This window comes from Ostrinia nubilalis, chromosome 15, assembly GCF_963855985.1.
Source record: "Ostrinia nubilalis chromosome 15, ilOstNubi1.1, whole genome shotgun sequence".
Lineage (NCBI taxonomy): Eukaryota > Metazoa > Arthropoda > Insecta > Lepidoptera > Crambidae > Ostrinia > Ostrinia nubilalis.
In genome coordinates, this window is record NC_087102.1 from 11,214,040 (window position 1) to 11,237,584 (window position 23,545).

The 23,545-nt window shown below is 40.5% G+C and overlaps 2 protein-coding genes across 2 annotated transcripts in view; one reads left to right on the forward strand and one right to left on the reverse strand.

The window, feature by feature from the left end:
- Window positions 1-21,503, forward strand: part of LOC135078700 (mucin-12) — a 72,013-nt gene extending 50,510 nt beyond the window's left edge. Inside the window, exons 3-10 of the mRNA XM_063973247.1 lie at window positions 1,744-1,806; window positions 3,465-3,662; window positions 14,615-14,879; window positions 15,024-15,275; window positions 15,364-15,549; window positions 15,609-16,235; window positions 19,471-19,561; window positions 20,104-21,503. Coding sequence (XP_063829317.1) covers window positions 1,744-1,806; window positions 3,465-3,662; window positions 14,615-14,879; window positions 15,024-15,275; window positions 15,364-15,549; window positions 15,609-16,235; window positions 19,471-19,561; window positions 20,104-20,572 — 2,151 coding nt within the window. The 3' untranslated portion in view covers window positions 20,573-21,503. The remainder of the gene's footprint in view (window positions 1-1,743; window positions 1,807-3,464; window positions 3,663-14,614; window positions 14,880-15,023; window positions 15,276-15,363; window positions 15,550-15,608; window positions 16,236-19,470; window positions 19,562-20,103) is intronic.
- A 205-nt stretch (window positions 21,504-21,708) lies between these two features.
- Window positions 21,709-23,073, reverse strand: LOC135078948 (NADH dehydrogenase [ubiquinone] 1 beta subcomplex subunit 5, mitochondrial). Its single transcript, XM_063973550.1, has 3 exons — window positions 22,872-23,073; window positions 22,476-22,686; window positions 21,709-22,013 (listed from the first exon to the last, which is right to left on the reverse strand). The coding sequence occupies exons 1-3, from the start codon at window positions 23,024-23,026 to the stop codon at window positions 21,807-21,809; spliced, it is 573 nt and encodes a 190-aa protein (XP_063829620.1). The 5' UTR covers window positions 23,027-23,073; the 3' UTR covers window positions 21,709-21,806.
- Window positions 23,074-23,545: the final 472 nt, after the last annotated feature.

Genomic DNA, 23,545 nt, shown 5'->3' on the forward strand with positions numbered 1-23,545 from the left:
CCAGAAATAAAATAATTAGTTCTTATAAAATTATATTGAACACTCACTAGACTGATATTACAAAAACAATTAATGGTTTTATTGATCAATTAAGCGTTTATTGCTTGTTACATTTAATTTTAAGGTAATAAATAACAATTTATCAGATTTCTATACCTCGATAAAAAAAAATAACACTGCACAGTTTTGAACACATACCTATCCTGAAATTCTATTCGGGCCAAAAATCGCTTTAAAAAGTTTAAATGCTTGCCATTTTTCGACCTCACGATTTAAAGAAGTAAGCTCAAACCTAGCTCTCATTATCTCATAGATAAACTTAATAATGTTTAATCGAATGCACCGTTGAAGGTTGTCTAGAAAAGATCTCCAATGATAATCAGCAGACAACGCTGAGATATTAATAATGCTTTGTACTATGTCTAATCTACTACCTACATATTTGACTTCAAAAGACTTTACTTGGAAGCTTAAGGCAGACAGCCACCGCAGATCCTGACCTCAACCACATACTACCTAAGTCATTTTGTAAAGGTATTAAGTACTTAAAATACATCTTTCCGAAATGGTTTATAGCGGTTACGGTCAGCTTACTTTCAATGCACATCTCTAGTCTCTACATTACAATATATTTTGACACGTGGTAGTGTGTCAAGCCAAGTTCAAGTAACAGAATTGGCGAGCAGCACTGTGTTTAATATTACACGAACCATTTTGAGTCACTTTTGACCCCCTTAAAACTCAAAAACTATTTCACATTTTAAATTTTCTGCCCCATTGTTCCATGAGAGACTATTTTCACTCCAAGTTTCAATTAGGTATTGAGATTTTAATTTGTTTTTCATTTGTTAGATAGGTAAAGACTTTTCTCAACTCCCTGTATTAGCGTTTCCATAAGTAGTTTAGTTAGCTCATCGAAGCTAGCTCAGATGTCGTTAACTCTCCATAGCTCAGCCGCCTAGATATTGGATGAAGATAAGTTATCTCGTTAGGGATCCACGTTGCATAACAATTCTGTCTGTAATTAAGACTCTGTAGTTAAGTCTAAACAAGTACCTATTTGTGTTGATAGGAAAGCGTTTAACTATATTTTTCTAATTCATTTTTAAATAAGATGGTTAATAGTGGTACACTATTAGAACGAGTTCTTAAATTACCTTACAAATAGTTCTACGACTAAATTCTGGATCTTACACTGAAAAAAATGTTTGGTTACTGCTTACACAACAAAAGTGACCACCGAACTAAGTGTTAACTATTTAACTAAGTCTTGCTCACTTCAAAATGATTTGTTTAATTTACACAACATTTTGTTCCTCATAACCAAAGTGTTCGGTGGTCACTTTTGTTGTGTAAGCAGTAACCAAACATTTTTTTCAGTGTATTTTCAGGGATTCAGATCGGACGTAGTGCGAAATTGCTTTTAGTTTAACGAGTGCTGAAAACTTTTACAAACATAACTACACACTAGTACACACTACACTTCACTTACTTACATTAAGCACTTATTGTGTTTTGTAACCGCTATTATATTACCGAACTATAACCGCAATATACCAAATGCGCGACTTTTAAGACTAATGCTTGCAATTAGCCCAAATTGCCGGCCTATGCACTTTTCCACAAAAGTGCTCTTCCGCGACACAAAAGTGCTATAATGGAAGGTTATAAATAGTAATAATAATGTACTTTATTTAGGGGCTCGTTTGGGAGCGTCTTTAAACCGGTGGCTTCTTGTTGCAGGACAAATTGCTCAATAAACTAGAGGAGAACGAGCCAGAGCTAGCCACTTCGCCTGAAGAGGAGGTGAGTGAGTAGTGTTGTAATGAAGGTTTTTTTTAGAGCCTATCGATAAAATTGAATTCGAATTGTAGCATCAAAGTCGATAATTCTAACGAGATTTATATGGTAATATTTCATATACCTAAATATACAGAAAAACAAAACTTCAGAGGATTTCAAATTCATAATACCTATCACTACAAAACTGATAAAGTTTTTAAAGTTACATAACATCCTTAAAGAATCCTATATAAGAACTTTTAATATTAACTTGTACATTATGTTTTACCTACCTATTTAAAAAATAAGAAATAGCCACCTAATGTGCTCTTTTGTAACAATCATGGCATAACTCGTAGCATAAAATTGAATGCATTTATCTCAGGCATTTTTTAATTGTTATCTAAATGTGACATCTATGTAGTTTATCTCTATTGCATAAACACTGTGAGCCCATTTTACCAGACTTGTAAATGAAAATGAAGTGGTAAACTTGTAACAAATGTATGAAATTGTAGAGCTGAGACCACAAAGAAGAATTTCGATTATTTGAATGATCGATAGTAGGCTATCGATATAAATTTGAAAGCACTAGGCAATACATATTCCAGCGCATAGACTCTCTTTACGTAAACAACTGTGCTTAAGTTTAAATATTGCGTCCTCACACGTCGCGTCCCCTTGGGCAATCTTTTTCCAACTAAGTACTTACCTACACCACCTCTGACAATTTTCCATATAAACAATATTAAATCTAAATAAATACAGATATTTTTGTTTAAAAGCAGGATACGGTAACACGGTACGTTTCAACTTCATAGGTGAAGCAGTTGTAGAACTTTCGTTTTCAAGTAGTTCAATCAATATTTTTATTTTAAAATGGTAATATATAAATACTGTCTTTTTTCATCGAATCGTCCGTCGTACTTCAGCCAGCCTTGCCTCGGTTCAAGGTAGCTGCATTGTTGTCGTGACGAAAGCAATTGACCCAATTTCGATAAATCTATAAAAATAATAGTTAAGTCAGCATAATTACAAAATTTCGCGCGCCGTCACTTTCTCAATGCGAAACCAAATGCGCGAACGGAAGCTCACCTTGAATTAACTTAATGTCTCGCTTCGTTCAGCCGAATTTAGTTGTTTAACTAAGCATGCCATGGGTTTAGCTAATTTAGATTAAAATGACTTAACCCAGTATCAAAGAATATTTAATATTCACTACGTACACCGACCTAGCTACTTGAGACTGGGAGAAAACCAACTAAATCGAGAACTTCCTCCTTTTGTTGAAGTCGGTTAACAAACTTCATAACTTTTTGTTTTTGTTTTGCCATAAAATGTTACGGTTAAAAAACCTTGTACGACTACAAGAAAAAATGTAAAGAAAGGAAAGAAAACATAATTTTCTCTATCTTTACAAAACACTGGCCGTAAAGAAAATAATTTTCAAACATTAAGTTATTATTACCTTTGACACTTTTTATATGGCTGCTATGCCTCTTGCCAGTGTCGAGTTAAAAACGGGGAAACGGGAATTATAGGAAAAATGCCTACTTTCGGAATACCTTTGATACTGGCCGATAAGAAAAAAACAAAATATCTCTGTATTATTTTTTCAGTGCGTAAATACATAATATATGGCCGTAAAGAATAAAACCAAATCACTTGTTTTTTTTTTTCAGTGCGTAATATGCGTGAACGCAAAGGCGACGATGCAGACATCGCCGTGCGGCCACCGCGTGGTGTGCCGGCGGTGCTTCGTCAAGACCATCCAGATGGCCGTCAGCCAGCGTCTGCTGCCGCTGCGCTGCGTCATATGCCGCGCCAAGATCCTGCGGCTACGGCAGGCGCCACGGCTTGTTACCAGCAAGAGCTGGCAGGTAAGACTGAACCGATTCTTTTTCTGCTAGTCTTATAGCCCGATTTCACCATCAATCCCTAATTTTTGAGTGACCCCTATGAAAACAAATTTCCTGTTATGTGTACTGTAGTGTTTGTATCTACGTACTAGATAGATACAATACGCTGTCTCACGTACACAAGTGATAGGCAGTCACGTGACGTCGTTACGAGTGGGACGAGTCAGTCGTACGGCAGACGCCGGCGAGTACGGACGTGCCGCAGTGAGACGCTTGGTGTGACGGTGAGCCAGTGTGCACATTTAGGTACACTACAAGTGGCGACGAGGATAAATACACATTTTTTGAAAAATAAGGAAAATAAAAGGTCAGTAAAATACATATTTTTGAAATTATAATTAATTTGTAACAAACCTGCCATAATAATTAAAGTTCAGTAATGTGTCTGATTTTATCGAGTTATGGATAAAATAACGATTATTCTGCTTTGGAAAGGGCATAATTATTTTGTTGTATGAGAATAGTCAAGTTAGCAGGCGAAAACATTTTGGTTTTTATCATTATAAAATCAGATTTTATTAGAAATACTTATTATCAGCTTGAAAATAGCAATAAAGTGATTGGTGATAATAAGTAGTGATATTAGAAATAAATAAGTATTCAGCAGAAATCGGCTAAAACAAAATAAAATAAAAATAATTAAAAAGAGAAGTAATCAGACCTATGGTAAAGCGTATCTACGAATTTTAATGTTGTTTATAACATAAACTACTTCCACCCACTCAGTTTGTCTAGATTTTTAACGTATAACTGTGGTATAACTTAGTACTTTATGTATGAGAATAGACATACCTACTCACATGAAGTTAAACGCTGTTAATGTCGACGGCGTCCCAGCATTCGGTATTTATAAAAAGAAAGAATCGAATAACGTTCTGCGGTGGTATATTTGTGGTATTATATTGCACAATTAAAAGTGGATCCAGCAATTGGTCAACGGGGTCCGGTACAGGTGGAAGAATTGGTGAAAAGGGAGTCCCTTTATAGTTCTTAAGTAGTAATTTAAACAATGATGGTGGAGTCTGGCTCGCCAGTCTTGTTTTCACATACATAAATCTAGTCTAAGCCGCATGACTGATCTGGTTACCTCAGAAATGTTATCGTCATGTGGACACAGAAATAAGTGTTGTTGTCACTGGCTCTCACCGTGACTTCACGGGTGGAGTGCATGAAACGCTTCATTGAAGGCCTACTAATGGATTGTCACCATTTCATATAGCATTCATTGCTCTTATTGTGCTGCAAATAAAACAATGAAAATCGATCGGATGGAACAGATGGTAATTTGTAATCGTTTTGAATATTCAAGGTAAGCAATCGAATCTAAGATCTTTCTACAAGAGCGCGGTCCCAGCAGGGTAGAACTTGCGTTTTAGCCAGAGGACGTTGTCTGCTGGATGAATGTTTCCCCTGAGGATATCCATAGTGACAGATTCTGTTCATCAATTGAGTTTGGGCCGGGCTTGTTGGTGGCGGTTCCGCCAGGGTTCCTTGATGTTTATTTACTAATATTATTCGTTTTTTTTTGGGCATTTAATAGAAAACGATTTGTTTTTGGAGGCATTTTACGATAGCGGCAGTATATTTAATTACTCAAAACATAGTTTACAAAAGACATCTGGTGCCATAGGGCAATACAAACATAGGGCAATTTTAATCTGACAAAAATCATACTTAACACATTTTTAGCAATGAAATGTGCGTATATTGACCACCTTTATCGTTGTTTAATTAATTCATTGAATTAATGACCGTGTAATTTAGTATGGGGTCACCGGCATTGTGTTGAGAATATTTGATGGAACAACGCTAGCCGTAGAACACTTATAAGGACGAGTTGCCCGATGTCTAAGTGGCTCGTAGTTGGATTAGTCACCCGACAGCCTGGTGTGTATGACATGTACCACCTTAGGCAATTTGAGCAAGTCGTGAAATTGTATGTGTGTGAAAAAAAAAGTGTTTTCATTAAATTGGATAAAGCGGTAACTAGGTATAATGTTTACTGTAAATGTTAAATGTAAATTAAATTAGTTCAATTAATTATTCAATGTTCTTTAAATGTAATTCAATGGGAATACTATGAAAAAAAAAAAAAAAAAAAAAAAAAAAAGGAAAAGTATTAGTGGAGTGAAAATAAATGCAATAGTTTTAGTTGTCAGCGCTCTAAAATCTGATGAGTACCTAAAGAATAAAATGTTTACTTATCTTGCATATAATTTGTTGAATGTTGAATTGGGAATAAAAAGTGAAAATGAAAAATGAAATGTTTTATTTCATAAATGAAAATGGTTTACAGCATATTTACTACTTGATATTCTGGTACTTGTACATTCCTTTTAAGTTTGAAATATTTAAGAAAAAATAATGTTTTACGCATAATAATATTTTCTTAAATAAGCTTGAATTGAATCCCGAAATCAGGCATAATTTTGAGATTCATTGATAAAGTTTCAAATACCCTTGAATAAATAAAATAAAAGTTATTTATTTCAAGCATGGGCCATAAAAGTATTAGTAACAAAGTTCTTAGAATCTACGTTAGTAAATTACAATACAACTACAAGATTATACACAAGTAAAATATGATAGTTTTAAATCTTTGAAGTTCCTCACGGTTTCTGGTTTAAGAAGAACGTTATTTTCGTTAGGAATTATAATTCATTTACTGATAAATATGGTAATTATCAATTAAATGATTTATACTAGAAATAAACTGATAAAACATTAGCTATAAACATTGCTTAAGCGCTAGAATAATGAGCGTAAAGAGCACCTGCGGATTTACATTAAACGATTCAATAATTTATATCCTCTTATCATCATCATCAACAGACCTTTGAGGTCCGCTGCTGGTATAGACCAGCAGCCTCTTCCACTTTGGTGCAAGGTTTTGTCATAAGTCTTCACGCTTGGCAGGCGATTTGGAGAACGTAGTTTGTGTTTGGGATTCCTAATAACAAGCGTGTATTGAGTATGCAACATGACCGTGATAGGAAGATGCCTGAGGGCCCAGTACCTTTGAAATAGTAAGTGAAGAATAGTTGGATTGGATGTTCTCAATTCGTTGGGTTGGAGACTGTACCAGGATGCCGTAGCGTAGCTCGGTGGAAATAAGTGTTTGCCTGTGGTATCTCCGGATAGTGTGGTGCAATAGTACCTACGGTACTCCTAGGTGGTTTAGTCGGATCTTGCTGAGTAGTAAGGTCTTAAGAGGGGAGACTGTACTAGAATATTGTGAATGTATTCTGGTAGAGGGTGGTGTTTGCCCTGAGTAGCCAGTTGGAATTCGGTAGTGCTATATTTATTTATTTATTTAAACTTCAGCACACAAACTAACAATGCACTGTGGCGGACTTAATGCTGGATGGCATTCTCTGCCAGTCAACCACGGGTCGTGTAGAAAGAGTAAGGCGGTGCAAAAAATTTACATTTTTGATAATAAACCTACTTACATAAGATTACATTAAAATAAATAACATAATACAAATAAATATAATACACATACACATAAATACATAAATATAATAATATTATAAATGTACACATCACTCATGTCTGAGATAGCGAGAAAATGGATAAAAAGGTCATTCCTTGAAATGTTTGCGCAGAGCCCTTTTGAAAGTAAATTTGGAAGAAGGCTTGCGTAATTTGGCCGGAAGGCCGTTCCAGAGCCGCACAGCGGAGACTAGGAAAGAGTTGGACATGAAGCCGGTGCTATGATGAGGGGTGGCAAGCTGAAGAGTCTGAATAGAGCGAAGATTTCTATCGTGAATGGAGTGGAAGTACTGAAATTTATCTTTTAAATAAGATGGAGAGTCAGGATTGAAGAGAATCGAATGAAGCATACAAAGTAAACGAAGATATCTACGCTGTCTGATGGGAAGCCAACCAAGCTGCGAGCGAAAAGGGAGATGTTCTGAGGTGAGATACTTCTGGCCTCTGAGTTCTGAGTTAATCGCCTGTGTGGCACTCGCCTTTGTGGCACTCGCCTGTGTGGCAATCGCCTGTGTGGCACTCGCCTGTGTGGCACTCGCCTGTGTGGCAACCGCCTGTGTGGCACTCGCCTGTGTGGCACTCGCCTGTGTGGCAATCGCCTGTGTGGCACTCGCCTGCGTGGCACTCGCCTGTGTGGCACTCGACTGTGTGGTACTCGCCTGTGTGGCACTCGCCTTTGTGGCATTGGCCTTTGTGGCGTTGGTTATTGTGAGCACCAGTAATGTAACAGTGGTATTTCGTGTGTAACTTACTTTTTCAATGGTGGTGCAGTAGGATCTGGCAGTGTGTAGCTAAGATCATAAAGTCATTGGTTGATTGACTTAGGCCTCCCGAGGTAGGGTAGCAAAATGTGGACCGCGATTGTGATACCTGGGACTCATTCAATTTTTGAAGTAATTTTTGGTAATGATGATTTACCACATGGTCTTAGTGACTTCAATGTAGCAATTATTAGGAATTGTGACTGATACTGACTGTTATTCTTAGTTTTTCAAAGGAACATACGAGGACGCATGTCGCGCAGGATGGCCGTGTGCAGACAGTCGTGAGCGCGTGCACTAAACTGGAATACGGGCGCGGCACCTGGAGGCGAATCGGCACATCACCGTTGGACGCGTTTCCGCAGAGCCATAATGATCATAGCAGGATGGATCGAACTGACTTTCACTCCTGACGCCGACAAGAGAAGAGATCATCGCTTGATGCTCATTAAATTGGATATATACTGATATCCGTTAAATTGGATGCACCCGTGATATCCATTAAATTGGATAAACCCTGATATCCATTAAATTGGATGTACCCTGATATCCATTCAATTGGATGTACCCGTGATATCCATTAAATTGGATGTACCCTGATATCCATTCAATTGGATGTACACTGATATCCATTAAATTGGATGTACCCTGATATCCATTCAATTGGATGTACCCGTGATATCCATTAAATTGGATGTACCCTGATATCCATTCAATTGGATCAAATCAAATCAAATTTCTTTATTTGCGTAATTCCAGGTACATAAGTGGTCTTACATAGACTTGGTAGGTTTCACTGATATCCATTAAATTTGATGTACACTGATATCAATTAAATTGGACGTACCCCCGATATCCATTCAATTGTATGTACAGTCGCGGAATGAAAAGGTTCGTCACCTTAGTGTCGGTTTTCGCTTGCACTAGGTACTGTAAGAGTCAAACCTGCCAACATAACCGTGCAAGAAACAGTGCTGCTAACATTTAAATAAATATGACGTTTGCTAACGAATAAGGTTTTGCTTGTATATTTTTCTATCCCATCAGTGCAATGCAATGATGACATTGGCCAATTGACAATAGTTTTTTTTATTTAATAGAAATAATAATGGCAGGTTGAACCAACAAGAAGGTTTTAGTTTATCATAATAATCTTCTTGACAAGATAAATCGTCAAACAACTTTGATCTGAATAATTTTGAACTTTACTGACGAACAGTTAAAGATTATTTTCACTAACTCGAGATTATTCTGTAACATAGTTTCAAAAGGTAATATGTGCTCGCGATTCGTTGAAGGGTGACTGTACCCTGATATTCATTAAATTGGACGTACCCCTGATATCTATTTAATTAAATGTACTCTGATATTCATTCATTTGGATGTAACCTGATATCCATTAAATTGGACGTACCCTGATATCTGATATCCATTAAATTGGATGTACCCTGATATCCATTAAATTGGATGTACCCTTGATATCCATTAAATTGGACGTACCTTGATATCCATCAAATTGGATCTACCCTGATATCCAATAAATTGGATGTACCATGATGTCCATTAAATTGGATGTACCCATGATATCCACTAAATTGGATGTATTTTTTTTTCAGGCAACTGATATCCTTTAAATGGGATGTAACCCGGATCTGTTAGGTAGCCTTGTTGTTTACTAAATTCAAATTAACTTATTTGCATTAATTGAACGTAACTGAAATTGGATGTTTATTAAAGTAATGTATAATAGATATTAAAAAAAAAAAAAAAAAAGAGAGTGAGACGTATGAGTACAATAATTCAGTCGGTGTTATCGCTGTATAGCGATCTTTTCCATACTTCTATTACAATAATTAACCTTACATTTACTTGACAAAAACTTTCATTAAAATTTATTAACAAGGAAGGGATGTAGTGTTTGTATCTACGTACTAGATAGATACAATACGCTGTCTCACGTACACAAGTGATAGGCAGTCACGTGACGTCGTTACGAGTGGGACGAGTCAGTCGTACGGCAGACGCCGGCGAGTACGGACGTGCCGCAGTGAGACGCTTGGTGTGACGGTGAGCCAGTGTGCACATTTAGGTACACTACATGTACTATAGGGGTCACTTAAAAATTAGGAATTGATGGTGAAAACGGGCATTATTTATCTTAATCTTTCTTCTATATCGATTTGATATCGATTTTAGAAAATAAGCCCATACATTTGTCGTCCTATTGTGGCATGCATTTTGGGCTGTTCGTCCACATTAGCGCCAATATAAACTGATATTTTTTCGAATAATGTTAATAAAGTATAAGTAAATAATAAAGTCGTATAAGTATTATTGAAACCGAGGAAATTAGGCCCGTAATATCAGTTTCACCAGTTGTGCGACACCGCAATAAGCTCTATTGAGTGATGAATTCTGAAAGTCTGTAATTTCAGTGATAGAAAACTTCAGTAAATACATAAGCAGATATTCCTAAACGATGCGTTAGTTTTGTGACTATAAAAAGAACATTATGATGGATTGTGACGTCATAACTACTGAAATAACTGCAAGACAGACATTCCACCCACTATTCCAATTATGGCAAGAGCTTCGATATCTTTACTCTAAAAATACCATCACTTTTGTATTTTTTACTTTGTCACACTCTATTTCATTTGTTTACGTTTGGGCACCATCATTACGGTGTCCCCTGATCCAAAACCGAGTTATATAATTATCTTCTAGGCTTATTTCCTCACTTCTGATAAGTTCGGTAATGCTTTGCCGAGTTACGCAACTTATGCAACTTCAGTAACGTGAGAAAAAACTTTTATATCCTACGTAAGGCTATTTATTGTAAATAAATACTTACTTGATATCAATAGATACTCTGGTCTGAACTTGTCTACCTATAATGTGAGGGCCGAAGGATGTTACCTACTCATCCATGTAAGAACTTAAGGATAGTCATCTAAGTCAGATTGATTACAACATAGGCAGTACTTTGTACAGCAGCGTCAAATACACTCAACATCAAATAAACCGCACCTTCCGCGACGCGAACTTTAAAGATTTTCTTCTGACACAATTATGGTACCCCAACAATATTGGTGTTATTTGAAAGCCCAATAAATATCCTTAAAGAAAAATACATTTCATTTCTAAATAAATGATTAACATATACCATAAATGTGACTTGAAAATAGACCTCAGTTTGGGCAATTAGACCAATTTTTATGGTTATAAAAGCAAATAAAGATCTCACGTGTCCTCTTTAACAGATGGATAGCGATTAATCCCAACTTAACAGTTTTATAGTCATAAAAAATGGCTATAGCGTAACTACCTATTTTTTGAAGAAGTGACTCTGGATCCTTGTAATGACACATTTTAGGGGTAAAAACCTTTCCTTTAATGAAATGAAGTTTAAAACTAGGCTTTCAAATGGTACCAATGTTGGTGGAAAGTGGTGATTAGGGTGTCCCTTATTTTTCAAAGTTTTAAATTTGTAACGCATAGGTCTTAGTTTTGTTTGTTTGCCTCTAAAACACTCGGAAATAAATTTTTACTTTATTTGAAGTACGATAACCCGTGCCGACTTGCATCGAAACATGTTGCGCGGCAGTAGCGGTGCGTATTCACCGTATTTGTCATTTGTTCTCAATTAATCTCGTGATTAACACCCATTGTTTGACATTTAGAAGATGGCTGTGGAATTAAGAAGCAATAAAAAAAGTATTTTCTTAGTCGGGGACGTAAATTTATCAAATAATAGGCACAAAGTTACCGTTAATCGTCAAGTTTTCGCAGTATTTTTTAACATATTTTGCGAAGTTAATTAAATGTTATTGAAAGCTCTAATCTCATCATTCGGGAGTGTATTATATTTTGGGAAAAGCTATAAATCCTACCAGACCCTAACTGTGTAAAAAAAACTTGTGTATCTTCACCATGGTTGGAGGGAGTTGCAAGAAAAATTATTTAAAAAATTCAAGATTTATAAGCGCCGCGGTGAGGAGGATTTAACCCTAGAGTAGTCGCGCCTTTCCGTGAAACGCGAGTGCTCGCGTATGAGCATTTTGCCGCCCAAACTTAGAAGTCCGGTTGTGTGTCAAATAACAGTTTAAAAATATGAAAATCAGTTAAAAATGATAGAATAAAACATACACTATTCGAAAATAACGTTTATTAAAGATTTGTGGTTAAAATTTAAAGAAAAAAAATTATTTTGGAAATGTTAGGAAATATTTATAGAAATCTTAAAAACACCATTGTTTTTACCTCCATACATCATCAAATATTAAACTCATTAGCACACTTAAAGGTTTTCCTCATCTATGACATGTGCTTCAACAAAACCGGCCTGTCACATGTGCATTTAATGTGCGTTGCACAGTAAATTTGCACAACTATTGCACCCTTGGCACATCATCTTCAGATTTTGCCGCTGATTGTTCTATAACAGAATTGTAATGACTATGTTTACTTTCTCTATAACTTTAGAATACATTTTGTACTAATTTTAGTGCACCAGCTTCTTCGAAATCCGACATCTTCCTTGTTTTTTCATTTTTTGTATTTTACGTGAATTTTAACGAAAACGACATGAAATAAATTAAACACTAATAGTAATTATCAATGTTATGACGTCATTAATGTCAAAACAACATTATACGCAATGAAAACTAATAATCTTCCAACTACACTAAAAACCAGACACACAAATTTTACTTACGTCAGTAGTCGCGCAGTGAGCAATTTGCCGCAAAACGTGACATACGTTCAACAATCGTTCTCTATTGCGATCACCTGCGCACTAAATTTCTTCTAATTTCTAATACATGGATGTGAAGTATGGGGAGGCAGCTACTGAAACGCTTGACTTTAACAAACGCATCGTGTAGAAAATAACTCGATTTTTTTGCCGAGGGCGGCAAAATGCTCATAGCGCGAGCACTCTAGGGTTAAAAACAAATAAAATGTTTTAACAAAAACAAATAAAACCAAGGCGTCCAGAGTGTTAAGGTGTAGACAAAAAGTTAGTTAAGAAAGTAGAAAGTGCAAGACAAAGAAAATTAAATAAATAAATAAAAAATAGATAGAGCAAATTTGTTTCGGAGGTTTATCGTCATCTCTTACTACGCAAGATTCTATACAAACGCAAGGACATCACGACCAGCTTACCAACTCTGAGGAAAGCCTTAAGGAACTCTTGACATCCACTTTCCAAGAGGTATATGAGAGTGTTGACAAATTGATTTCCAAGGCAGCCCTGAGCAAGTTTAGTCAACATCTTTGGTACTTCATATCAGAAGAAATTGCCGTTTTATCACTCTTTGATGATGAAGGTAATGAACAAACACCGTCAATATTGTAGTAAAAGTACAAAGAGAGAGTATGTATGATTCTGGGAAGAGATACATTCCATCTGGAGAAGGTATGATTATTTATATGATAAATAGGACTTTGTACTAATTTTTTATCCTGTTTTTAATGAATTGATAATAATACTGCCTTATTTATTGTTGCTGGAAAACCATTGAGTGGTTTTGTGTCTGTCAAGAGGATAAATTTATTTTCTCGATTGAAAATTGATAATAATTTCCCCCTGAGACACATTTCTATATGACATAAAGATGTTGCCTATTTAAAGGCAAAAAAGTGCTTTCTTTAGGGTAGTTAATGATACAGCTGAAAGAGCTATAAAGCTTATGCAAGATTTTCATGGTTTGATCACTGCAAAGGAAGAGCAAAAGCTTTTTTTGCTACGCACAGTGAAGCAAAAATCAGGCCAATATTCAGGAGCATGGAAATCTGTATCCAGAATGTAAAAAAGGGTCCCTCAAAAGTAAAATATATTGTCTGATCTGTAATGTTATCTTCTTTTTATAAATATTTTATAAAAATTAAATATTTTAATTGATTTAGCTACTTAATAAAAGGGGTAAAACCAGCATTTTTCAAAATCTTCAGAGCTCGGTCGGCACGGGTTAATGTTGACGTAGGAAGCTGAAATTTTGTATCTAAGTATGTCTGAGTAGTACGAAAAGAAATAGGGGGTATGCATTTCAATATCTAAAAAAAATTTTTTTTCGGCCATATAAGGGACACCCTAGTGGTGATGCATACGTTTGATAAGTGCTTGTCGCGGGAGGTGCGATTTATTTGATGCCGAGTGTAGTTCGTAGCACCCAATGTGGCCAAAAAGTTGACAAGACAAACTTACTCTAATTCTATCAAAGACGTGTTGTGAACGTTTTGGTTACTTCGGATTTCATAAACAATTTGATACTGACTGTACACTTGGCCGCGACCTCTAGCGTACCACGTCTGACTAGAGAACGAGCTGCGTGCGACATTTCCACGATCACCAGAACAGTTATTGAGGATAATTTGCATTTATGACTATACCTCGATTTTGATTATAGGAGTTCATTGTTTAGTTTTACTTCCGTATTTCTGTTTAACTGAATAAGCGACAACTTGCCAAAAACTTTCGTGTGAACATACCTAATATCTGTAGCTCTACATTTTAAGTTGTGGCGTGTGCCTAACCAAATAACGATCTTTATTTTTCATCATTTCAGGTAGATATAAATTTTAGTTTTATTCCAGTAAGAAAGAATCTAGGCTATACATAGCACGTTTTAAGAGGCATTTTCTTATATTTTCCAGGTGTCAAGCGGTAGCAGCAAGTCGTGGGGAGTGCCTGGCTCCGTGTCCAGCTACTCTGTGGGCGCGCGCTCCGTGCCAGCCTCCGCCTCTCTCTACTCCGTCACCAGCGGAGAGTCTTCCCTCTCCGGTAAGACACTCCAAGTGTCAAGCTGTAGCAAGTCGTGGGGAGTGCCGGGCTCCGTGTCCAGCTACTCTGTGGGCGCGCGCTCCGTGCCAGCCTCCGCCTCACTCTACTCCGTCACTAGCGGAGAGTCTTCCCTCTCCGGTAAGAGACTCCAAGTGTTAAGTGTAAGAGACTCCAAGTGTCAAGTATAAGAGACTCCAAGTGTCAAGTGTAAGAGACTCCAAGTGTCAAGTATAAGAGACTCCAAGTGTCAAGTGTAAGAGACTCCCAAGTGTCAAGCTGCAGCAAGTCGTGGGTGGGGAGTGCCGGCCTCCGTGTCCAGCTACTCTGTGGGCGCGCGCTCCGTGCCAGCCTCCGCCTCGCTCTACTCCGTCACCAGCGGAGAGTCTTCCCTCTCCGGTAAGACACTCCAAGTGTCAAGCTGTAGTAAGTCGTGGGGAGTGCCGGGCTCCGTGCCCAGCTACTCTGTGGGCGCGCACTCCGTGCCAGCCTCCGCCTCGCTCTACTCCGTCACCAGCGGAGAGCCTTCCCTCTCCGGTAAGACTCCAAGTGTCAAGCGGTAGCAAGTCGTGGGGAGTGCCGGGCTCCGTGTCCAGCTACTCTGTGGGCGCGCGCTCCGTGCCAGCCTCCGCCTCGCTCTACTCCGTCACCAGCGGAGAGTCTTCCCTCTCCGGTAAGACACTCCAAGTGTCAAGCTGTAGTAAGTCGTGGGGAGTGCCGGGCTCCGTGCCCAGCTACTCTGTGGGCGCGCACTCCGTGCCAGCCTCCGCCTCGCTCTACTCCGTCACCAGCGGAGAGTCTTCCCTCTCCGGTAAGACTCCAAGTGTCAAGCGGTAGCAAGTCGTGGGGAGTGCCGGGCTCCGTGTCCAGCTACTCTGTGGGCGCGCGCTCCGTGCCAGCCTCCGCCTCGCTCTACTCCGTCACCAGCGGAGTCTTCCCTCTCCGGTAAGACACTCCAAGTGTCAAGCTACAGCAAGTCGTGGGGAGTGCCGGGCTCCGTGTCCAGCTACTCTGTGGGCGCGCGCTCCGTGCCAGCCTCCGCCTCACTCTACTCCGTCACTAGCGGAGAGTCTTCCCTCTCCGGTAAGAGACTCCAAGTGTCAAGCTGTAGCAAGTCGTGGGGAGTGCCGGGCTCCGTGTCCAGCCACTATGTGGGCGCGCGCTCCGTGCCAGCCTCCGCCTCGCTCTACTCCGTCACCAGCGGAGAGTCTTCCCTCTCCGGTAAGACACTCCAGGTGTCAAGCTATAGCAAGTCGTGGGGAGTGCCGGGCTCCGTGTCCAGCCACTATGTGGGCGCGCGCTCCGTGCCAGCCTCCGCCTCGCTCTACTCCGTCACCAGCGGAGAGTCTTCCCTCTCCGGTAAGACACTCCAGGTGTCAAGCTATAGCAAGTCGTGGGGAGTGCCGGGCTCCGTGTCCAGCCACTATGTGGGCGCGCGCTCCGTGCCAGCCTCCGCCTCGCTCTACTCCGTCACCAGCGGAGAGTCTTCCCTCTCCGGTAAGACACTCCAGGTGTCAAGCTATAGCAAGTCGTGGGGAGTGCCGGGCTCCGTGTCCAGCCACTATGTGGGCGCGCGCTCCGTGCCAGCCTCCGCCTCGCTCTACTCCGTCACCAGCGGAGAGTCTTCCCTCTCCGGTAAGACACTCCAGGTGTCAAGCTATAGCAAGTCGTGGGGAGTGCCGAACTCCGTGTCCAATTACTCTGTGGGCACACGTCTCTACAGGTGTCAATGATTAGCAAACATCTAAAATCGAATTGGGCCTTTACGCTGATTTCTTTTAGCAAACCATTTTAAAGAGCAGGGTCACATCAGTCAGACCTTGTGAAAATGTGGCAGTTAGCCTGAAATAAAGCCACTAGCATAGGTATTTTCGTTACCTTGCCCTTAACTAAGTAGTTAGGTAGGATTATGTTGGCTATTTTCCGTTGTAGGTAGGTATGTCAAGTTCTCAACATGCATTATCCACTTAAGCGTCAAGATGTAATCGTTGGTTTGACCTCAATTTAAAGCAAACAAACAACAATTGTGTTGTTACATAAGTAAGCATGGCAGGTCACAGGGTAAGTGCTAACAGCGAACGAAGATATTCAAACTAAGTAGGTATACTAAATCTTATCAAGGTCAAGTTTATAAACTTCCTTATCTAGCTCTTACTCCAAAAGTTAGTTAGGTACCTATATGTCGTACCTAATTACCTACTTGTTCGTTTCAGCCGAATGGCGTCCACTACTGAACAATGGCCCCCAAGGATTTCCACAAAGACCGGTCCTACGCCGCCCGCGACTTTCACCAGATCGTCGGTCCACCTCGTGGGAGGCCTGCCCACACTACGTCTTCCGTTCTTTTACTTAACTATGTATTCTTTATAAAATTCCAGGAGTGTCTTCCGTATCGTCGAACAGCGGTGGCAACGTCATCAATGGGTGTTCCACGAAGCTCTGCGGCGGCGCCAAGTGCGGAGGCGCTTGCCTGGGCGCGGTGCCGCGGGTGGCCGCGTCGGCGCCCCCGAGGGCGAGGCAACCCGCCTCCAACTCGTTGAGGCGGTCACAGCACCATAGCATGAAGGTAGGTGTATAACCGAAGAGCAGTGTGACGTCATCAATGGGTGTCCTACCAAACTCTGTAGCGGTGTCAAGTGCGGGGGCGCTTGCCTGGGCGCGGTGCCGCGGGTGGCCGCGTCGGCGCCCCCGAGGGCGAGGCAACCCGCCTCCAACTCGTTGAGGCGGTCACAGCACCATAGCATGAAGGTAGGTTTACAACTGAAGAGCGGTGTGACGTCATCAATGGGTGTTTCACGAAGCTCTGTAGGGGCGCCTGCCTGGACGCGGTCCCGCGGGTGGCCGCGTCGGCGCCCCCACGGGCAAGGTAGCCTGCCTCCAACTCGTTGAGGCGGTCACAGCACCATAGCATGAAGGTGGGTTTACAACTGAAGAGCGGTGTGACGTCATCAATGGGTGTTCCACGAAGCTCTGCGGCGGCGCCAAGTGCGGAGGCGCTTGCCTGGGCGCGGTGCCGCGGGTGGCCGCGTCGGCGCCCCCTCGGGCCAGGCAGCCTGCCTCCAACTCGCTGAGGCGGTCACAGCACCATAGCATGAAGGTAGGTTTACAACCGAAGAGCGGCAACATCATCAACGGGTGTTATACGAGGCACCAAGAGCGGGGGCGCTTGCCTGGGCGCGGTAGCATGAAGGTGGATGTAATGGGTGTATAACCGAACAACGGCAACATTATCAACTGGTGTTATACAAGGCACTAAGTGCGAGACGCAGCAACCCGCCCGCGGGCGAGGCAGCCCGCCTCCAACTCGTTGAGGCGGTCACAGCACCATAGCATGAAGGTAGGTTTACAACCGAAGAGCGGTGTGACGTCATCAGTGGGTGTTCCACGAAGCTATGCGGCGGCGCCAAGTGCGGGAGCGCTTAATCGGCGCGGTGCCGCGGGTGGCCGCGTCGGCGCCCCCTCGAGCAAGGCAGCCCGCCTCCAACTCGTTGAGGCGGTCACAGCACCATAGCATGAAGGTAGGTTTACAACCGAAGAGCGGTGTGACGTTGTCAATGGGTGTTCCACAAAGCTCTGTAGGGGCGCTTGCCTGGGCGCGGTGCCGCGGGTGGCCGCGTCGGCGCCCCCGAGGGCAAGGCAGCCTGCCTCCAACTCGTTGAGGCGGTCACAGCACCATAGCATGAAGGTAGGTTTACAACCGAAGAGCGGCAACATCATCAACGGGTGTTATACGAGGCACCAAGAGCGGGGGCGCTTGCCTGGGCGCGGTAGCATGAAGGTGGGTGTAATGGGTGTATAACCGAACAACGGCAACATTATCAACTGGTGTTATACAAGGCACTAAGTGCGAGACGCAGCAACCCGCCCGCGGGCGAGGCAGCCCGCCTCCAACTCGTTGAGGCGGTCACAGCACCATAGCATGAAGGTAAGTTTACAACTGAAGAGCGGTGTGACGTCATCAGTGGGTGTTCCACGAAGCTATGCGGCGGCGCCAAGTGCGGGGGCGCTTGCCTGGGCGCGGTGCCGCGGGTGGCTGCGTCGGCGCCCCCACGGGCAAGGCAGCCTGCCTCCAACTCGTTGAGGCGGTCACAGCACCATAGCATGAAGGTAAGTTTACAACTGAAGAGCGGTGTGACGTCATAAGCGGGTGTTCCACGAAGCTCTGTGGGGGCGCCTGCCTGGACGCGGTGCCGCGGGTGGCCGCGTCGGCGCCCCCACGGGCAAGGCAACCTGCTTCCAACTCGTTGAGGCGGTCACAGCACCATAGCATGAAGGTAGGTTTATAACCGAACAGCGGTAACGGCGCCCCCATGGATGAGGTAGCCCGCCTTCAACCCGTTGAGGTCACGTCACCATAAGATGAAGGGGTCCTTGTGAAAACTCTTTCTTTGGAAGGACCAATACACTCAATCTTGTGTAGGAACCATCCAGCCTCGCTCTTCCAGCATTTAACCAAGTTGCTGCAACCTTTGAACTGGTTTATTTCAAATTATGTTCCGAGTGCTGGGAGTCACCTTTTTGTAGTACCCACTAGATTATCTGCTAATACTACTGTTATACTGTACTTTTAAAGCACTTAGGGTTAGAAGTTGGTAAATGTGAAGTTTTGACAGATACTTACCTGCTTAATCCCTTCTTTCCTTTACATCGCAGGCTAGACTCCAAGAGTACCAAGTCCACAGCTACACCGGCGGTCCCGGGTCGGCGGGCGGGGCGGCGGGCGAGCCGTCAGGGCGTCTGCCCCCCATCAGGGAGTTCCAGCGGGAGTTCCGCGAGGGCCGTCGCGAGAGTGCCGCCGCCGCCTCCGCCTCTACTAGGATAAGGTACTTACAACATTGTAAACTTTACTGGGCACAAGAATTTGTTGACAAATCTAAAACAGTAAAAAAAACACCAACACTGCTGTTACAGCAGTAAAAGTAGGACCTTTTATCTACTCGTAAAACACACTTTAAAAAAAAGATTAGTAATTTATTCGCTTGCCATCCAGTCACACCGTTAAGTAGATACTCGATGGGACATCACGTATTACATAAATTACTAATACTCCCGTTAGCCCCTCGTACTAAGCTAAATATGCTTGTGTCACGACTGAGCTCACCACAATAGTCGAGCGGCAGCGGGGATCGAACCCGAGTTCCCCAGATCACGAGTCGACCAGTCCGACCCCTTCACCGTTCGGCTATCGTGGCTTCAAAAAGACCTTTACTTGCGTTCGTTTCAGCCAAATTACGTCCACTTGTGGACAAAGGCAAGGAAGGAATTTTCCCCAAGGAATTCCAAAACGACCGGTCCTGCGCTGCCCACATCCAGGTTCTTCCCGCTACATTAGTTCATTCATTTATATCATGTAACCTTGTTTCAGATGTGCCCAGAAAATAGTGACACAGCTAGAAACATCACCACAGAAGGACAAACAGCACTTCTTCCGGCCTTTGAAACCTTCGAATAAAGACGATCCACCCAGATCCAGAGATCAAAGCAAAGAGACTGAAAGGAAAAAAGATAACCCCAAAACAAAACCCAAGAAAGAAGATAAGAAGAATAAAGGCGACGAAAACACGAAACAGGATGAAAAAAGCAAAAAGGATGAGAGTACGGATAATAGGAAAAATGAAATAGCAGAAAGAAAGAAGGAAGAGAAACAGCGGCTTAAAGCAGAGAAGGAGGCGAAGAAAGAGGCTAAGCTTCAGGCTAAAGAGGAAGAACGACAGGCCAAACTATTAGCAAAGGAGGAAGAGAGACAAGCCAAATTACTCGCGAAGGAAGAAAAGAAAAAGGCGAAGAAAGAAGCGAAGCTCGCCGCGCAAGCAGAAAAAGAAAAGAATAAATAAGGATCAAATTTAAATTTTTACAACGTAGCAACTCGTAGCCGTCTTAAAATTAGATTCGAAAAATTGTTATTATTGAAGAATCGTAAAAACAATTTTAAATAGCAAGTATTTAACTATTGTAGTCCACATATACAAATATTTATTACAGTAAATAAATGTTAAAGTTTATTTTTTTACTTCGATTGGATAAAGATTAATTTGTGCTTTGATACTGATTTACATTTGGTTGATTAAAATTGTTTTAGCTTAGTGACAATTTCTTCTTGAAGTTGTTGACTATATTAGGGATGTTGTATATAGTTTTATTATCAAGTGTTATAATGAGAAGCAATCTATAGTTGTTGGGTCATAGTTGGAACTCTACAAACTGCGAAGACTGAAAGAATGGGATAATGAAATCATATCGTTTTGTAATTTACTTACTTGTTTAACACTAAAGTTAAGAGCTTCGTGCATTCCAGCACCGCCAAAGAATTTATTTATTATGTAGGTACTCATTTTGTCGTACTTAGTTTATCCTTAGGTGAAGCTTTGATTAGTATGTATAATATGTAAGTTTAAGTTGTTCACACAATAAATCTGAGTTAGTTCATACTACTTTCAAGATATTTTAATGATTAATTTGGTGAGATGAAACAATATTTTTTACTACTTAACTTAAAGCATAATTAAAATGATCAGAAATTAAAATATCCAGTATCCAATCCAAGTTAACAGTATCTTAACAATATTTCAGGTGATTCAAAAACATAGAAACTATTCTAAAATATTTTAAACCCATTGTAAAGGATAGAAAGTAGAACCATATCAGGTCGCATTTAGCATATGCTAGATAAGTGTTGACATTAATTTTGTAAGAGTTCCAAGTGTCGGAATTTATTATTGTCAATCGTTAGAAATTTCCTGTAAAATAAATAACAATGTTACCATAGTCTTATTCTTTATTTCATCCAAAAAAAATATTTCCCAGTCATATAATCTAACATTTACTGGAGGTAAAAAGAATAAAAAATGGGGCCTATAATAAAACAATTTACATTATAAATAAACTAGCAAAAAAAGCATGTAGACATTTTATTTTAACTATTACACTGATCTAGGTTGATTTCCTGACTGAAATAAATCAAGTGCCAAGAAACGATCAAAAAGTTTTTATTTATCTACATAGCAATATGTAACAATTCACTTGATTACTAAAAATATACTAACACAGGTTTGTAGACTCAAAATTTGTTTAATCTTTGTAGTCATCACCGATGCGTTCGTAGAGCTCATCACCGGTCTTCTTGTTAATTCTGAGGTATTTGTTCATCATTGGCCTGTAGTAGTATGCCTGGTAATCGTGGCGCTCACCCATCTTCTGAAGGATTTTATTTTCTAAGGCTCTTAGCTTTTGCTTTTGAGCTTCTTCATCAATAAAATGCAAGAACTTTTCATATTCCTGTAATCACAAAAAACAGAATAGAAAATAACTTTAGTAATACAACTTGATTATCAACTATTTAACTATGGCATGTCAAAGTTCAGGAACCAACAGTAAGAGTAGGTGCACACCGTTGATTTTTCGTCGGCCGATAGTTTAGTCGGGCAGTTGATCAGTATGGGCATGTATGGGAGTGCGCACACTACGCCGATTCGATTAGGCCGATTCTTCATACAAATTAAAATCGGGCACAACTATCGGACAACTAAAAATCAACGGTGTGCGCCTATTCTAAACAGTCCTAATATTTATAATGAATAAATCAATGTTCATTACAACTATTTGGCCAACGTGGGCTTTTGTTGTAGTCACGGGTTGAGTATGGCTTTATTAAAAGTATTGACTAGTAAAGAAATCAACAGTAAAAAAAAGAGAAGTGCCTTTTGTTCTTTATCCCACAGTATTAAAGATCAAACTTACCTGCTGGGGATTGGTGTGCAGGTATCGAGCGATGAAGCGAGTAATGGGGTGACGGTGGTACTCCCAGTACTTAGGGTTGTATCCATCAGGAATGGGCTCGAGCTGGGCAGGCCCGATGAACACGTTCGTGTAGAATATGATAAGGCTCACCGGGATCAGCCCTACCATCGCATAGTAGTGGAACATATCCTTGAATTTGTGCCACTGCCATCTAAAACAATAACAATGTGAAGAGGTTATAAAGTGTCTCAGGTGACAAAACTGACAATAATCCGACCATTTAAACTATGGGACCTCTTTAGAAGTACTCATATTTTAAGTTACAGTTAGTTATTTATAGAAAAATTAAAGTAATTGGAAGAAAATTGGTTAGGTAATCACAACACACAACTTTACCTGGATGGCTGCAAAGCAAAAGTTTGATGTCCGTGAGCGCCATTGAGCGCTTTAGTCATTGAAAAGTTCACATTTTGGGCCACAAAAGGTGTTTTTGCGTGATTTTTCAACAAGTTTATGCCGAAAGATCGGCCCAAAGCACTCCAAGACACCATTTTTTTGGACTGTTTTTGACAAATTCGACCTACTGACAGAAGTGACAGCTCGCAGAATTTTTTTTGACAAGTAACACTGACAGTTTCGACTTTTTTTTCTATTTTACTGCCGTGGATAGTGGCAATTACAGACATCACAATATTAAACCACAGACCCAAATCATAAAATGAAACTTATTTCATTCATCCTATTATGAATCCATTAGTAAGTAAATTAATTACTAAAATTATTTTATCCAAACTATAGTCATGATTTAACCAACACTAACTAAAGCGTTATAAATAAACACTATTTTTGATGTTTTTAGTACGTTTCGGACACAAAATAAAAAGCCCGCCAAAGTTTGACTTTGTTTGATTACGTATGACGTAAATCACAAAATAATTTTAATTAAACTGTTTTTTTATTTTATTTAGTACCTATTGCTTTTGCAGTTTTAAATATATTTTATTGTTATTTTCAATCAGATACAGATTGAGTTTTATATTTTATAGTTTTTATCAGTACATTTATTTTGT

Bases quoted from the DNA above. Each gene is read 5' to 3' on its own strand.
- LOC135078948 (XM_063973550.1), bottom strand. From the start codon at position 23,026: ATGGTGTCTTGGAGTGCTTTGGGCCGATCTTTCGGCATAAACTTGTTG. The intron at 22,687-22,871 runs GTAAAGTTGTGT...TTATTGTTTTAG, and splicing joins TTTGCTTTGCAGCCATCCAG to ATGGCAGTGGCACAAATTCA. The intron at 22,014-22,475 runs GTAAGTTTGATC...TTGTGATTACAG, and splicing joins TGCACACCAATCCCCAGCAG to GAATATGAAAAGTTCTTGCA.